The 17,377-nt window shown below is 42.3% G+C and overlaps 1 protein-coding gene and 2 non-coding genes across 6 annotated transcripts in view; all 3 read right to left on the bottom strand.

Moving 5' to 3' along the window:
• Nucleotides 1-8,108: 8,108 nt before the first annotated feature.
• abr (ABR activator of RhoGEF and GTPase) overlaps nucleotides 8,109-17,377 on the bottom strand; it is a 127,685-nt gene continuing 118,416 nt past the window's right edge. For all 4 annotated transcript variants that reach the window (XM_053331433.1, XM_053331434.1, XM_053331435.1 and 1 more), the window contains 7 exons: nucleotides 13,383-13,442; nucleotides 12,796-12,905; nucleotides 12,534-12,673; nucleotides 11,277-11,411; nucleotides 10,989-11,094; nucleotides 10,666-10,816; nucleotides 8,109-9,725 (listed from right to left, as the gene is read on the bottom strand). In XM_053331433.1, the coding sequence (XP_053187408.1) occupies nucleotides 9,636-9,725; nucleotides 10,666-10,816; nucleotides 10,989-11,094; nucleotides 11,277-11,411; nucleotides 12,534-12,673; nucleotides 12,796-12,905; nucleotides 13,383-13,442 (792 nt within the window). In that variant the 3' untranslated portion in view covers nucleotides 8,109-9,635. The remainder of the gene's footprint in view (nucleotides 9,726-10,665; nucleotides 10,817-10,988; nucleotides 11,095-11,276; nucleotides 11,412-12,533; nucleotides 12,674-12,795; nucleotides 12,906-13,382; nucleotides 13,443-17,377) is intronic.
• On the bottom strand, nucleotides 13,956-14,028 carry trnav-aac (transfer RNA valine (anticodon AAC)). The gene has a single exon. It is a non-coding gene; the product is annotated as a tRNA-Val (tRNA).
• trnav-aac (transfer RNA valine (anticodon AAC)) lies at nucleotides 16,973-17,045 on the bottom strand. The gene has a single exon. It is a non-coding gene; the product is annotated as a tRNA-Val (tRNA).

Raw genomic sequence — 17,377 nt, 5'->3', positions numbered from 1 at the left:
TGCAGCAAAAGTGCTTAAAACATCGCAACATTTACCGCATTTTTTTAAAAATGCTGCCGCAAAATCAGGCGTTTTAGGCCGCAACAATCAGAAAAATATCCCGCGAAATCCTGGAGGGACTGATAATATGTTATACTGTCAACATAACAACATAAGAGAATGACCTTATCGTACATATCTGAAGTTTAACAGTAACTTTACAGTCATACAACATACAACAGTGCTGTGTTATAGTCAGAAGAGTATCACTGATATCACAAATCTTAAATCACAGACTGACACAAAGTCAGTGTTTTGATGAAAAAGTGGAGAAAGCACACACTGACATATAGCCTCAATATTACATTATATATACACATTATTCTTAAAGGAAGTAAAATACATTTTTTAAAACTTTATTTTAATTTTATATTACAAATATCAAATAGTAGGCAACTGTTGGAAATTCAGTCACATAATTGTTCTATCTGTCAATTTTACAGTTGCTCATAATGACCTACCCTAGATTAAAAAACACAGTTTTAGGGATGTGCATGAGCCCTAGCTAGTAAGCTAACGTTCCACCGACTTAAAGTTGCCATGGACTGGAGTATAACATTCTCACATTAAACATCTTCCTAGTGGCTGAAAGTGGAAAAATGCTCTCCAGCAGCAGTTAATGAACCCTTCATACTAGACTAAATAGCTCAACTCTTGATTAAAGTTCTTTTAATAAAGCTCACAGGCTGACGTTGGTCCCGATGAATGATTATTCCATTTTAATGATCCATCCCTACGCTGTTTAGAAACTGCTCGGGTCAAAATATGTATAAGAGGCAGACATACAGTACAACCTCTATAAATGTAATTAGGGTAGCTCATTCGGTCAGGTAGGAAATATCTACTGGAATTAACTAATATAAATACATAACATGCTTAACAGTAAACATGTACACAGAAATACACACACACACAAGCAGACATACTTTGAACTTTAGTAGTTCAAACTTCTAACTAACTTCAGAGTAGAGTTAGCAAAAACTAGCTAACGTTATACTGTAGAAAGTACTTCTTACTAGCTCCACCTCCAGCAGCTACAACATGATGCTTCAAAACACCACAGTATTATAGTATACTTTCTATGCATCCAAACAGCTAGTTTGTCATAAGCTTTTTGAAACACCAGAAAAATAAGATGCATTCAATTTTTCTTATTGATAATTTCAGAGATAACATTTTAATCAAGTCCAATTTCATTTAATTTCCATGATGAAAATCACAGGTAGTGTAAAAGTATGGGCATGACCACTGTAATAATTTTTCTCTCCATAAAAACTCTAGATATGTAAACATCGTGTTGGTAGGTCAGAACACCGGTGATAAGTGAAAACCCACTGGGGTGACCTGCAGGGAAAAAAAGGAAAAAGTAGGGAAAGAAGTTGCTGCAATTTAAAAATGTTTTGCCAATAAGTAACTTGTCTTATTCAAAAAAGCTAAAAGTGATGAATAGTTGGAACACTCCAATGGAGGATATCAAGCTAGCTAATGGTGCCGATAGCCTGGAAGTGTAACCCTCCTCCAGCATTGCACAGCCTTTGCTAGCTAACGGGAAAGAAGACAAAGACAGGGATGATGGTAACCAAACATGACACACTGACTGGACACCTTCACAGTGGTGAATCTGTACCACAGGAATGGATTATATATTCACCATCCACCAGAGTAATTTATTGCTTAGCTTATAAAGTTTTATTAACACACTAAAATGCATTTGTAGCTGGGTTTAGTGACTGGAAACATCCAGAGAAAATAACGGAACATGAAATGAGTGGCTAGCACAGAAAATGCACAGTTTCACTTTCACTAAACATCTGGGCAGTGTGGATGCTTCACTTGGGAGACTGATTGAAGCAAGAAGTCAGTATTGGAAAGAAACTTGCATCTGGGAACAATTTTATTCTTTGAAAAGAAATGTGAATAGTGTTATATTGTTTTAATCTGTTAGTTCAATTCTATCCAACATCAGTAAAAGCGTGACACTGGCGATATATCTTATTTTCACAGTAACTTTTCACAAGTTAAACTGATCCATTTGGAGTAGCACAAATTAAATTCTCTGAAAGTAATAGGAAAATTGTATGCAGACATCAAGCTTTGATAGGACAGCATATTACTATGTTCATCAAAAAGATATGTAATATGATTAACATCTCTTTGAAACCATTTCAGAAAGAATGAGGATTTGTGGCTAAAACGAATAAAAAAGGAGAAATAGGCTAACCATGCCAGAACCCTCTGGTAATTTGGAATCTTTTTAGGGTGTTAAATTTTTTTGTAAGACATACTGAGGATATCAATAAATGTATTACCAGAACCAAATGCTTTGAAGGACTAAGACAGCGTCTGCATCTAGAAAAAAAGTCCTACGTTACAGCTGATACGTTGTTTTTTCATAAATCTGGTTTGAGTTTCAGCTAAAATAGGGCCAGGCCCTTTTTAAATCTGTTTGTATATCTCGTTATTTATTGCTAAAAGAGTGATAGGACGGCTATTATCTATTAATAGAGGGTCTTCTTTATCTGGTTTGATGATAAGAGATAATTCCCTGCTTGATTGTAGGAGCCATTTCTCCCTGACTGATACCTTTTTTGTACATACACAAGAATGGATTTTGAACAAGTTCCTGGGGATTTCTTTTTTCTCATCCTGCATTTTAACTTCATTAGTTGACAAGTCTGAATCACTCATGAATTTAAATTCTGTTGTTGGGTGTTCTTTAATTCATGTCTTTATTTTTCCAAATATGAGTTTTTTTTAGTAGAATATCAAGTTTGTGCATCAAGTCTGTGTGTGTGTGTGTGTTTTCTTTCGATCTTTTTCAGCATAACAGGTAGGCCCAAATATGAAACACCATAGGCAAAGGCAGAGCTGAAGAAAAGTCTTTATTCCTGACATTTATACAAAAATAAAAGTGCAGCAATGAACAGAACATACTTGATCAAATCTAAACCAAACTTGACAAAGAATCCAATAAGGACTTAAATAATAAGTGAACTAACGAGGGAATGAGGAACAGGTGACTAGACACAAGTGCAGACTGGGAGTGATTGGCAGAGAAAGACACTGGGAGCGGGGCAGAGCTAATGAGGAGATGAAGAGCAGGTGTGAAGGAAAAATGTGGCGGGAAAAGCAGAACAGAGACGGACAAACCCATACCAACATTTATGATATCTAGTATATTTAAATGCCCTATTAATTATTAAATGGAATTATTATTCAAAAAGAAGGACGATCCAACCATCAAGTATGTACAAACAGGCCCTGGTGCAAGACGCTACCCAAGGCCTCATCGGCCCTGCCAGATACAACAGCTGGGCATCCAGAGAGCCAGCGACAGAAGCACCAGCATGAACAGGAGGGTAGTCTTCTCTCCGACCCAGCCAAATGTCCACTGGTAGGAGCTGCTGGACAAGAGGAGAGCGAGGTCTGATGTCCTCATCTTCTGATTCCTCTATATCCTCAAGGACACTCTCAAATCCAGAATCCTCACTTTTCCAGTCATGTCAATGTCCTCAATGTCTTCATCCTCCTCTTCATCAAAGTCCTGGTACAAGATGATGCTTCCAGTCCAGAGCACACTCTTCAGGCTCCAAAAGGGCCAGCAACAGGTGGACCAGCAACAAGAGGACCAACAACGGGTGGACCAGCAACAGGAGGACCAGCAACGGGTGGACCAGTAACGTGTGGACCAGCAACAGGAGGACCAACAACAGGAGGAACAGCAACAGGAGGACCAGTAACGGGTGGACCAGCAACAGGAGGACCAACAACAGGAGGAACAGCAACAGGAGGACCAGTAACGGGTGGACCAGCAACAGGAGGACCAACAACAGGAGGAACAGCAACAGGAGGACCAGCACAAAGAGTAGGGTGGTCTTCTCTCCAATCCTGCCAAAAGTCCTCAGGTGGTAGCTGCTGGAAAAGATGAGAGCAAGGTCTGAAGTCCTCATCTTCTCCTCGAGGAGACTCTCAAATCCAGAATTCTCACTTGACCAGCCACCCAGGTCCTTGCTGTCATCAGTGTCTTCATCCTCCTCTTCTTCACTGTCTACACACTGATGGTAGTCTTCATACAACTCATTCTCATCGTCAGAGGGGAATGGAGGAATGAAGGCACCTACACATATACCTACCTGAGCCTCACCGTCATCCTCCTCAGAAGAAACGTAGTCCAGGAGAACAACATTGACATTGTGGTCCAGGATCCTGATGACTTCAGGGAGTCCATCCCCTGCAGGACGCTCAACAATGAAAGCAGAAGAGAGGTGCCTGAGGGGAAAAGAGATGCATCACCTGAGAACTTGATTAACTTTTTTTAATCAATGTTTTTTAAGTCTGTACATATGGTGAATGTCTAGTCAAATCAAAAAAATGTGTATTCAGATCACCAGTTAAACTTCTTGTTGAATCAGCTTACTTTTGGCAGTCCGGTATCTTTTTCAGGAATACTTTATCTTACTCACAGTGTTAAGCTCATTCAAAGTCTTGAACTGTGTAATGTGTCCACACAGTTACAGTGTCAGTGCCAAATAAAACGAAAGTTACTGATGTAACTACGGTTATATGAATCCTGGATGACTGCCAGAGGCAGTGCTTAAATCACTGGATATCTCCGTCTTGCGCATGCACGGGTTGAGTACATACACCAACAAAGTCACCTGTGACCCTCATGTGACCCGACCGGGATAAATTCCGGTGTCACCTGAGGATCTGTTCCACTTGAATCTTCTCGCGAACCCACGAAAAGTCCAAGTGACTGAACGCTCTGGCGGTCATCCAGGATTCATAGAATCGTAGTTACATGTGTAACTTTCGTTCTATTTCATCCTTCCTGACCGCCAGAGGCGGTGCTTAAAGCACTGGATGACCACTACCAACAGAGTCACGAGGAATGCAGAAACACTCACCTCAGGAACTGGCCGTGGAGACTCCGGGAGCAAAGACAGTCCCTAGAGGAGAGGGGGCATCCACATTAACTCGGTAGAACCGAGCAAACGTGCTGGGGGAGGACCAGGAGGCCGCAGCACAAATATCATCCAGGGGCACCCCTCGCAGGGCCGCCCATGAAGCTGTCAGGCCCCTAGTGGAGTGGCCACGCACCCTCGAAGGTGGAGGGCGCCCACAGGCCTGGTAGGCATGGCAATGGTGTCCACAATCCAGTGGATTGCTCATGGCTGGCTCCACTGCCGGCATACGCCCCAGGCCATATTTAGCGGCGTCCTGCATGGCTGCCAAGGCCCGGGCCTCCGAGGTTGAAGGGGAAAATGCCTCCAGTACGCATGCTCGCCCCTCCTGCCCGTTGCTCCACATCCCTCAGCCTGGCCACCCGGACCGGCCAAGGCATGCACCTGCAGTTCATGCACAGGTCCTCCGAGAGGCCATCCTGCAGGGGAGCAACGCCCAGGCAAGGGGGACAGAGATCATGGGCATCCTCCAATTCCAGGGGTGTCATACAATCAGCACAGGAGTGCGACATGGCGGCGGCACGCCTGGGGTAACTCACACCGGAAGAGAAAGCGAAACGCAGCCCTCCCGGGAATCCACACCAAAGCTGCCGGTAGCGTGAGCGCTGCTGCTACCACCGGCCAACAGGAGTGAACCGGCGTGAGCGAGAACACTGCAGCCGGCCAGAACAAAAAATGGCAGATAATACTGCGATTGCCACAGGAAACGAGCAGGCACCCGGGTACGAGCGTGAACACTGCCCCCGGGGCCGGCAGAGGGGAAAAAACAACAAAAGGCGACAGCAAAGCTGTGTTAGAAATGCTACAGTAGCTGCTACCGGCAACAAAAAACTACAGCACTAGCTGCGTCCAATAAACTGTTAAAACAGAAAAAAAGAACAACGTACCTCGCAGCAAAAAAAAAACCACAGCCGCGGCAAACACAAAGCCGAAGGTTGGCGTGAGCGGGAGCACTGCTGTCAACCAAGCGGCCCGCTTACCCCTTTCAGATACCTTCCAATCCCATGTTGGTCTGGATGAACAGTCCGTCACAGCCTCTGGAGGGTGAACGAGATGTCCGCGGCACCGATCCCCGCGATCGCGAAGCTGCCAGCGACGACTACACCACACCGTAAGACCAACGAGCAGATGCGACCACACGTGCAAGCGAGAAGATGAAAAGGAACAGATCCTCAGGTGATGCTGCAGGTGAATTTATCCCGGTCGGGTCACGTGAGGGTCACAGGTGACTTTGTTGGTATATGTACTCGACCCGTGCATGCACAAGACTGATATATCCAGTGCTTTAAGCACCGCCTCTGGTGGTCAGGAAGGATGAAATAGAACTGAATCACAACAGCAACACATTAAAAAAAATCATAATTAACAGGTCCTAACTGGCATAGGTCTACTTTTTTTAGTGGTGAACATTATCATGACACATTTAACATGTTACTCAACACTTAACTTCTTATCTAATAAAACTATACAAAAAACATTTTTATTATACAATTACTATATAACTATTAATGAAGGTGGTATGAGCAGAAATTGTGAAATATAAAAGCTTACTGCTTAACTTGAAGTGCTTAACAAACTGAAAATAATTATCTACATTTGAGCTGGACAAATAACGCCAGTAGCTACATGATATTTTTCCAACATCTGCATTAAGTTGTTTTCCCTGTGATTATTACAGGCCTTTTGTTTGTCTTTATTTTACCATAGTCCTTGTGTTGTGTTTAAACAGGTGATGTGGATGAGGGCACAGTGGTGTCTTTATAACCCTGATTCTCAGTCCATGATAAACACCACATGAAAAGAACATCTTATAGTCAAACAGTTCAACTAATTTTAAGTAAAAATGTAATTAGTTTGGTAATTATGTGACTAATTTTGTAAGTATTTCCTTAAGTAAACAAAAAACTTTCAAACTTCTAGAAAAAAATACTTCGTATAGGCTACTGCTGCTAACATTTTGTGCTAATGGCAACATTTCTGAAATAATTAAAATGTACTCAAGAATAATTACACTCAAATATGTTATTATATATTTATCAATGACCACTGTATTCTTCCATCGTGGTCATGGTTTAACTATTGTTTAGTAAACTGAGTGGGGGAATAATTTACATCAGGGTTGAAGATGGTGCTGCATCAGTTAAACTTCTGCATGTTAATGCTTATTTCAAACTCAAGTATCAAAACAAAGGTAAAATACTTACAAGCCCATTTTGCAACTGAGGACTAAACATAATTTTGAAAAATATTGTCGCTAAGTAGGCTTGTTTAATAATGCCAAATACTGAACAAGGAAAGTCAAACACAATCTAAAATGTGCTCTTTTTTTGCTGTTCTTTTGTAATAAAACTCAGCTGATAATAAGCTTAGTTAGCTTTTTAATACTCACTGTTTCCAAAAGACCTTCCAACAATTTTAAACAATAATTTAAGCAGCGTTTCATTTATTGTTAAAAAGTAATTTTGATAAACTACACAAGCAGGGTAAAGAATGTGCTCTTTTCTTGGGAAAGTACGATTAAAAAAAACAAACAAATATCAATGTTGATGCTACAAGGCGCTTGTTGCCTCTAAGGGGCTTCCTTTGCATGTTTGCAGGGGCCACACAGCCTGCACTGTTTTGAGTCAATTTAGAAATCTGTGTTGCCTGGACTACTCTGATAGTGATTGAAGAGAAAAGCTTACTACCTGCTGTATTTTAATCCTGTTGACATAACTGTAAGAGAATAGGCTACATTACATATTTGAAGATTAATAGCAAATTTTCAGTCATCAGAGTTTAAACTTTCACTGGTGGACACTTTCAACAGTTTGTAAAATTGGCCACCAGGTGGTGCAATATGCAAAGATCTGAAACTAAAAGATCCAAATGTGGTGTGAAAGGCCTACCCTACTAACACTTCTGATCATGTGATGAATTAATTGTGTGTATCATGTAGAAAAAATACATAAAAAGGAAGTCCTCATTCTGACAGATCTATGCATACTGGTTGAAAATGATCCATTACAAATGACCATTAGTATATAGGGCAGTGTTGCAGTCAGAAGAGTATCACTGATATCACAGATCTTAAATCACAGACGGACACAAAGTTAGAGTGTTTTGGTAACTTTTATTTTACTAAAAAAAGGGGGGAAAGTTCACATTGACATTTAGCCTCAATATTACAGTATATTGAAATTCTTCTCAAAGGAAGTAAAATACAACATTTTTATTTTATTTTAATCTTATATTAAAAATATCAAATAGTACTGATCTAGCAGTGCTTACAGTATTTTAAGATATGTAGCAGGCTTGATAGCAGAAAGGTTGGCTTTGTACAGAGCAGAGATGGGCTTTTTGCTGGTCTTAGCGAGGGCCTATAGCAGAGACTACCTACCTTTGTGTTACCCAGCCTGGTTTGATTGACAAGCTGAACATGCAATGAGGGCAACTACACAAATCATCCTATAGATTATACCAGTGCAGTAAGACACTTGGAACAGGCTTGCAATGCAACAACAAGAAAAAAAAGCTAAAATGTTCCATTCATTGTGTTTTTTTCCCCAACAACCCTCATGTCACAGAGTGCCCCTTCTCCTCTACAAAGTGATCTGAAATTCATTGGCAGACTTTCTGCTGATTTTTCTTTTAGTACAGCTTACCAGCCATGGACATGGTGCATGAGAAAATCTAAAAATAACATCACTACCTGAATAAACTTCAAAAAACAGACTCCTTAGAGCATTTCTCTAGTTGCACAGAACTGTACAGGCACACATATTATATATATTTAAAATAAATAGGGCTAATTTGGCCAAGACTCACTGGGGAGGGCAGCTCTCTCATGTTTGTCAGCTCAAAGAGCAGGTCACCAGTCATTTACTTAGTAAGACGGTTCCCCAGCCACTTCTAAACCTCACAAGTTCTCATAGTCCCTTAAACACAAACACACACACACACACACACACTCGCTCACTCATATATGTACATCCACATTGTCTCTCACACACCTGGCCTCCTCCACCACATGCACAAAGCCAGAAAGACAGGAAAAGGAAACAAAACAGCCGTTGAACAGAGTTATAAAACATGTAAATGCCATTTTACTGGAATGCCTCTGATCAGGAAAAAAAAAGTGTCACACTGGAGGTTGCGAGTCGACTGGTTTCTGAGATCATTAAAGCCGGAGTCACATCCCTGGACATGATCCTGTGTTGGAGGGCTGTGACCACCAGTACCCCTCACACTACCACCTGCCACCTTTCCCACTGTGGTCCCAGAATGCCGTGCGGTCTTGTCGGTGGGAGGCGGAGGGGTGGGTGGCTGGCTCTGCTCTCCTCATATTATAAACATGACATGACACGTGACTACTAGACAACCAGGAAATCTCCTTCACCACCTCCCTACGTATTCGGCTTCATCGCTTTTCAGGACGGGGGTTGGGGAGATGGTTGATGAGGGCATGTTTGGAGTAGACTGTAGGGGTGTGGGGGAGTAAGAAGGGTGGGGGGTGGGGGCTGTACAGTCGAGACGAGCTGCCTGCTGGGAGGAGAGGTGAGGCAGGAGGACCGAGCGACGGGGACCAAAGGTTCGTATGGAGTCTCTCACTCTCTCGTCTCCAGAGGTCGCCCTGAGGGAGGTGGGTGGGGATTAGACGTCAGTGGAGAAGTACAGTGTGTTGCGCTTCAGTTCGGCAAAGGAGATTGGAGGATGCTGCAGGTAGTAGAGCAGCACCTGGACCTAAGAGAGGACAAAGAGAAAGAGAGATTCGACTTTACAATCATCTTATCCACATTACCCTGGTTGCCTATGTCTCCTGTTTAAATACAGTTTAACTATGTTTTTATGATTCAATTATTAAATATGTAGAACAGATTCTGGCAGACTGTAAACACTTTAAAATGTTGTTGGTACGTCTAGAAAACCAGCTTTATGAAAACAGGTGAATCAGTCTAATGTTTCCCCTCAGTCTGCTCCACTAATTTCCCTTAATCTCTCTTTTAATCAGTTTCATCAGACTGGCACATGTCTGGAAATTGTCGTTTTTGATTGATTGGTTGTTCAATGTTGCGAGAAGCCCACCAGGAAAATATTTCTAGCTTTTAATTGATTATAAAATAAAGATTTTACTACTCAGAGAACTCAGCGAACTTAAAAATATCTAGGAACTGCTGCTACTCTCTTCAATTTTGCTACATGGGTTCTTTTTTGTTAGAATGAGGGACATGTCTCAGTATGAGATTATGATTTGTTCGAGATAATCCAGCGGAAGCATCTTTCAGGGGTGTTTGACATTTTTGTATACTCATGCAATAAACATTTAGAATTTAAATTTGCCCCAATACAAACAGTCAGATTCACTGTAATAGACAGATGGGGCCTCCTGCATGTGCACACTGCCCCCATTTATGATGATTTACTCTGGATGTTGTTCTTGTTTCTGCCAAGAAAAGACATTTGTGCACAGGAAGCTCATCTCTCAGTAGGGCTGAATGGATGTCCTAGAGCCTAAATACAGCTGGGGGAATAGACTGCAGTGACACGGGTCACTTAGCATCGTGGGAGTAAAATTCAACCGGAAAAACATGCGCACAGGCCGTTTACTGCATAAAGTCAGTTGCCCTGTATCAACAATATGTATATTCTCATACACATGCGACTGTAAAGTATATGTAGGTACCTGTGCCATAACGTCGTGTGACCAGATGTCAGAGGCGGAGGTGATGTGCGCCTTCGTGCTCTCTGACTCTGAGGGCCTGAGAAGAGTGGGACCAAACACGGTGGCTAGGTTATGAAGGGACATCTTGTTGATGGGCTCCTTCTCAGCCACCCTGCGGGGGCACACACCAACAGACAGGAACGGGGTTAATGCGACAGTGACGGTCATTATTATTGTCAGCAAAAACTGCGCAGTGGACAGCAAGTACAGCAGATGACTGTGGTTATACTGGGAAGCTGTGAGTGTTATTTTTCTATGGCTGGTGTGTGTGCGTGTGTGTGTACCGTTTGAGGTGCTCCAGCAGAGTGAGGAAGGTCATGAGGTTGGGGTCAGGCAGGGAGCGCAGGAGGTGCATCATGCAGTTCTCCTTGGCAGCCGGGTCTGACAGAGCTGTGGAAGAGAGGAAAAAGATGTCAGATCCAATTATGGCAGGACAGCTTTTAAACTTCAGCCCTTATCTCTTCCAGCTGGGCAACTTTAACCGCCCTGTAAACCTCTATAACGGCCCACTGATGACAAACACACACTTCCTGGCCTAATCTGAAAGTTTTAAGGGGGATGAAAGGTCGCACCTATGCCCTCCATGAAGGCTGGGTAGAGGCGGTCGGTGAGCAGAGGCTCCGGCAGCTCCCTGAAGTACAGCTTGAGCGTTCCTGCGATGGCGTTGATGTCCATGTCGCTCAGCATCACCAGGATGTCTTTGGTATCTACAAGCCAGACAGATTATAAACAGGACACATTATTAGAGGCTCACAATAACTTAGCTGCTCTCTCCTCTTTCCAGGAATGATATCATCTCTAAATAACCCCACGTCCAGAAGGAGACGCAGACGTGCTTCGTAATGACCCAGGGAAAAGAAAGGTGATGGTGGGCTCTGCTCTGATGTAGAAGCAGTTGTGACGGACACTAAGAGGCTCTTGCGCAACAAAACTCTTAAACACTTGACAGCTGCTGCTCCTCATCTCTGTCCTGGCCTCCCTGACTGCCAGTTCTCACAAATTGCCTCCCTACATGACTGTTGGAGCAAGGACCTCACCAATATGACCTCAGTAAGTCAACATCTCAAACTTCCAAACATACTATGGTTGTTGCACACTTTTTGAAATCATATTTCACATTTCATGACCTCAACAGAGAAAATTGAATAACCTGTGCACAGCAAAACAAATACATATTAGTGCTGAGCTTCATGTTTGAAATCAATTTGACAATATTAGTGGGGATATTTTTCTTGCCAATTTTCAATCTCCATATCACAATCATATGTAAAATCTCAAAGTAATCAAATTAATGGCAAATGCAATGAACTGTGTCCCACTGTTAGCAGATACTAGACCCAACCAGAAATAACAGAAATAACCCCCCTGACTAACTGTCTTTAGCTGAGCATTATCTGGACTGTTTTGTACAGTCTTCTTTAATCCTGTTACCTTGGTGAGAGCAAGAGCCTGTGGAAAACTAATCAAAACATTACTAGGAAAAAAGAAAGAAAGAAAAAAGAGCTGGACTGAAGTGAGTCGTGACCAAAGAACCATATTTGAGCCAGTGAATCCTGTGGGGAAATATTTCTCATGCAACAAGACATCACCTCAAAACTTAAGAGCTACTATAATTAAAAATAAAACTTCTAAAGACATTTTTATCACCAGTGAGAAACCTGTGAAAGGATAATTGATTCAAACTATCATCCCAGAAGGAAAATAAGTATGTTTCTGGGTCATTTACTCTACAGTACTACAAAGTACTAATAAAAAAACCTTACTATTTGATCTTCAGACAAATGATAGAAGTCAGAGATCACATAGAGAGACAGTGAGTGAAGTCTTACTGGTGTCAAATGCTAATTTGAGGGCCTGGATATCCGTGGCCACCCCTGAGATCCTGTAGATTCCCACTTCGTCAATCCCCCTCTTCTCCACTTCCTCAATGCACTGGCGGACGATGTAAGGCACCTTGGAGCGCTCCCGCCTGTGGACGTTTACAGGTGAAGTTATACAGATTTGCAACTGTTGACATGTAAACAATTCTGGGTCTTTTTGTAGACTTTTCATGACATCATCAGGTCATCGCCCATTTCAGAACATACTTACTTTGTCACCACATTGATTTTGACTCCAAACACCCCGCTCTGTTTTTTGGACGGCGTCCTCTTCAAACTTAGGTCCCGACTTGTAAACTTCATAGAGAACTCCACTTTAATCTGATGACAGACAAAGAACATAACTGAAGGAAAGTGCATCACAACCTGCTTTCTTCACATGGTGTTTTAAAGCTTTTGAGATTATTAATCATACCTTTGAAGAATTAGCTACAGATACAGTTACATATCTCACATATTCAGGATAATCAATTCAACTTTTTTTTAAAAAAACATTAGAACCCAACAGAATTTAGTTTGTTCACAAAGTTATTAACAGCTCTTCATATGACAACGTTCTTTTTTAAAAGTCAAAATGTCTGTACTTTAGAGGACATCACACTTAATCTAACTAAATCTAACAATATAAACTTAAATCCATCTTTGACTGTCCTGCGGGAATGTAAGGTGATACCAGCACTATTAAGACTGGTGAATAAAGTCATTGTGCAAACAGAAAAGTGGGCCAACCTTACATCATCTTAGCCAAACACAACACAGCTCATCACAGTGCATATGTCATAATCTGAATATCTTTACCCCGTTCATCTCTATGACGTCCATGTGCCAGTTCTTGGACTGAACTGTCTGAGGATCCAGCTGAAAGACACAACAGAGACAGAGAGACATTAGATGATAAGATATTTGACCAAATAAGGGCACATTACTTCATTCATACACAGTTTCTGCATGATAGCATTACGGGAAATGCTAGAATAGATACCTGTACACTCAGAAAGATGAACTTCAGGGTTTTGACTATGTGTTACGAAACCAAAGCAGAGCCACCCAAACACCATTTCAATCACACGCTTTTCCCACATGAATTGTGGAGAATATTTTTAATACAAAATAAGGAAGTAACCAACTCTGTGTTTGTTTTCCCAGACACGCTCTTCCATATTTACATAAACTAAAATCGTGGTGATGGGAAACTCAAACTCGCTCCAAAATATGTTTTTCCGAGCAGTGTTCTAACTCCCAAGAGGCCGACAACTGGTGGGGAAAAGCGTGATTCGCTCTGCTTGAGAGGACAGAGGAGCAGCAGTATGTGTATGTATGGTTCTGAAGAGTCAGAGCTTTTTAAAGTGAATCCACTAACAAGAAAAGGGCTGTTCCCGCCCGGTTTCGAACCGAGGACCTTTCGCGTGTTAGGCGAACGTGATAACCACTACACTACGGGAACTGGCTGACAGCTCTCGCCCCTGCTCGGCATACATCTACTGAGATAGACCTGATCGCGGGAACATCTGTAACCATCTAAATGTGCAGACAAGAAAAGCAAAACTGCAACTGACAAAGTTTAAAGGTGAGAAGGTGTCGGAAGTTCAGCTTTGAACCTCTTGGTGTGTCTAACCTCTGGACCACATCAAAGTCTTAGCTGCAGTTGTTTGGGTTTTGCTGCTTTACAAAAACACCGTCACCAAGTCTACTTCGGGAAAGATTGAAGACACTTATGTTTCCCTCACATGCCCTTGGGCAGTCTCTCGGGATGGGTGGGTGGGGGGTCCGACAAAGGCCCCAGATTTCCTCAAACACTTAGCCTACTTCACCACACACGTTCTGAGAGTCTGGACCAGGCGTCCCATGATGCCCTCTGAGACATGATAGATGGAAATATGTTGTTGTTGTAAGTCTCCTGGAGTCTGTGCTTCGGTGTGTGAGGCCACAACAGTTAATGTCTTTTTTATAGGCTGTTTGAGTGTCTGCACTACACTTATGTCTTTACAACCCGGCGTAGAGACGGACTCAACTTATAATAATGAATGTTAGGTAAGCACACTTCTTCTGTCAGCATTAGGCAGCAGCCATTAAAAGTTCTCAGTGAGAGTATTTCATTACCTCATAAAAAGGCCATTTGGCATCGGTTTCACGCATTCCAATTATCGTTAAAGCCTGTTTTCCCCAGCAGGGTTTGGGTTTGAGATGAGGGACAGGTAATCACTGCAATTGGGTCTTTACACAGTTACTGCCAAGAAAGAGAACTGGGCAAGGATCCAGGACTTACTGCTGATGCCTCGTGTAACCTCCTTCGAAGGAGACTTACAAAAAAAAAAAATTGTTTCTCCAAATGATTTCCTCCCTGTTGCCCTCTGCTAATTTCTAAAAAACCTGATTAAAAATGAATGCATAGGGTTGTAAAAACAAAGAGGGATCCTTTACAGGCAGCGGTTACACTCAGTGACCCCATCTAGAAACTGTATCCTCAACTGGACTCCTTTTTATTAAAAAATACTTCGAGAGGAACTTGGCCCCATTTCCCCCCCTTTCCTTTCCTTTCCTTTCCTTTTCTTTTCTCTCCTTTCCTGGGAAATGAGTTGGTTTAAAGGGATGACTGAGAACAGCTTAGCTAAGGAGGCTGCACGAAGAAAAAACGGTTGAGCTCATGCTAAATATTACACTTCAGAATAAAGAGGGAGATGTCAGGAGAAGGGTTGCGTGATGAGAAACAGGTTTGTTGGAAGTGGATTGTGACTTATGGAGGGAAGTGTCCAGTTGGCTGGTTTGAACAAAGCGGCGAGAGGATTGAAGGTTTTTTATGCTGAGTGGTGGCTCAGCCAGGAAACCAGTGGGAAGAGGGCAGCAGGTAACAGACTAAGAAGGGTTAGGGTTAGGGTTAGGGTTTAGGGTTAGCAGTCTAGATTTCTATTCAAGACCAAAAACACCCAAAATAGAGAAATAAAGCTTGTCACAATAGTCTAAATCTGACAATGTGATAAAATATCATGTTTAGTAAAACAAATAACATTAAAGACCATAGCTTTAGTTGCCTTTCATTACAGTCCAAACAGGCTGAAAAGTACAATGACCAACTTCCTGCTCAAAGGGGATTATAAGCACATGAGCGTCTACAGTATGTATGCGGCTGTGCGCATTCATGCACATGTCAAGGAAAAGATAAAAGTCAAAAATGTGTCATCCTCAGGCTTATATGGTTCTGATTAGGATCGCATCAGTCCTGTGTCAAACCTCTCTTTGTACGGCCGTGAAGACCATCGAGGCTATATGATTAAAGAGAAGCCGGAGCAGACTGCTGACTGCAGCCTGAAGCAAAACATAGAGATACTTCAAATGTAGCGGAGCATTGCATACACCCCATTTGCATGCATTCCAATTGGTGGGCGGCACACTTTTGAAGCCTTTTCTTTATATAGAATACAATAAATAAAAATGTGTGTTTTCGAGGACTCGGCTGGCATGTTGCTCATTGTTTTGTACAGTAAGTACCTCATAATGTAGGTCTGTGCTGCAGGTTTGGGGCTCAGCTGGTTACACTGCTGCCCATTTACTTTCTATGAGTGTATGGTCTACTAAACCTGACCCCTGTATGCTCTCTCGCACACACGCACACACACACACACACACACACACACATATATATACACACACACATCGTCCTCTAATCGCTCTTCTGTGTGTTTGAGCGTATGAAATAAATCAGGGTTGCAACAGGAGGCATGTGGCTGCCATGTGATACGACCCACATATAGGCTCAAGAGAAAAATAGATGGTTGATTTCAGTACGCCTCCCCTGCTCCCGGTTGCCAACCAGAGGACAGGAAGAAATATCACAACCAAACTTCAAAGTCAAGGAAGTACATACAGCCTGTACTCGACCCCGACGCATCTACAGGGACAGAACAAAGCAGATAAGATAAGTCGGGGGTGTTTTGCCACCACATGGTCTTCTTCTTTCCTCGTACAAACAGGAGAACAAGCTGTCGGTTCCCTCTTTCATTATTTACAACAAAGAGAAAAACAGGGACTTGTATAATTTTTATTTGCTTTTCATGCCGGTTTATGAGGCGACATGAGGTGACACAGCCTTCTGAGTGAAAACTGGTTTAGACTGTCAATCTGTTTGAATGCTTTTCAGACATTTGATAACTAAAACTCGAGATTAAACAATGAGTACACTGTTAAAAATGTGGCAAAAAAAAAGTCACAATGCGCTGCTTGTTCTGATCAAATAATAAACTGGTAAGTCATTCACCAGTTTAGCCTCTTTTGTCAACCATTAAACCACTGTATACACATAGAACACTGTTCACAAACAGCCAACAGTGTTGTTGTACATTAAACTTTGGTTCCTTGATTTATTTAGCTCAAAAGAGATTAAAAAAAAGGGCTGTTCCCGCCCGGTTTCGAACCGAGGACCTTTCGCGTGTTAGGCGAACGTGATAACCACTACACTACGGGAACTGGCTAATACCTATCCTCCCCCGCTCTCCAAAAATAATCCCTTCCCTCCTTCGTTGGCGTGAAGTCACACATAAGCCGTTGCGTTGCTGCAGCCTGTATGAGACTGACAGCAACAACAGACTGACACAGCAGGACAGTCAGAGGTCTGCCACCCCCCTCACCCTCCCTCACCCTCCCTCACCCTCCTTTACCCTCCCTCACCCTGTGCTGTTTACATTTCCTACACAACATTTCCTGCACTACAACAGGAGAATAATAGATCCAGGTTCTTCATTTGTTAGAAAAGTCAGCACATGTATTGCCAAGCGGCCTTGCAAGGACCATACATATGT

The sequence above is a fragment of the Scomber japonicus genome, chromosome 13 (assembly GCF_027409825.1).
Source record: "Scomber japonicus isolate fScoJap1 chromosome 13, fScoJap1.pri, whole genome shotgun sequence".
NCBI lineage: Eukaryota > Metazoa > Chordata > Actinopteri > Scombriformes > Scombridae > Scomber > Scomber japonicus.
This window is presented reverse-complemented; position numbering and strand designations above follow the sequence as displayed.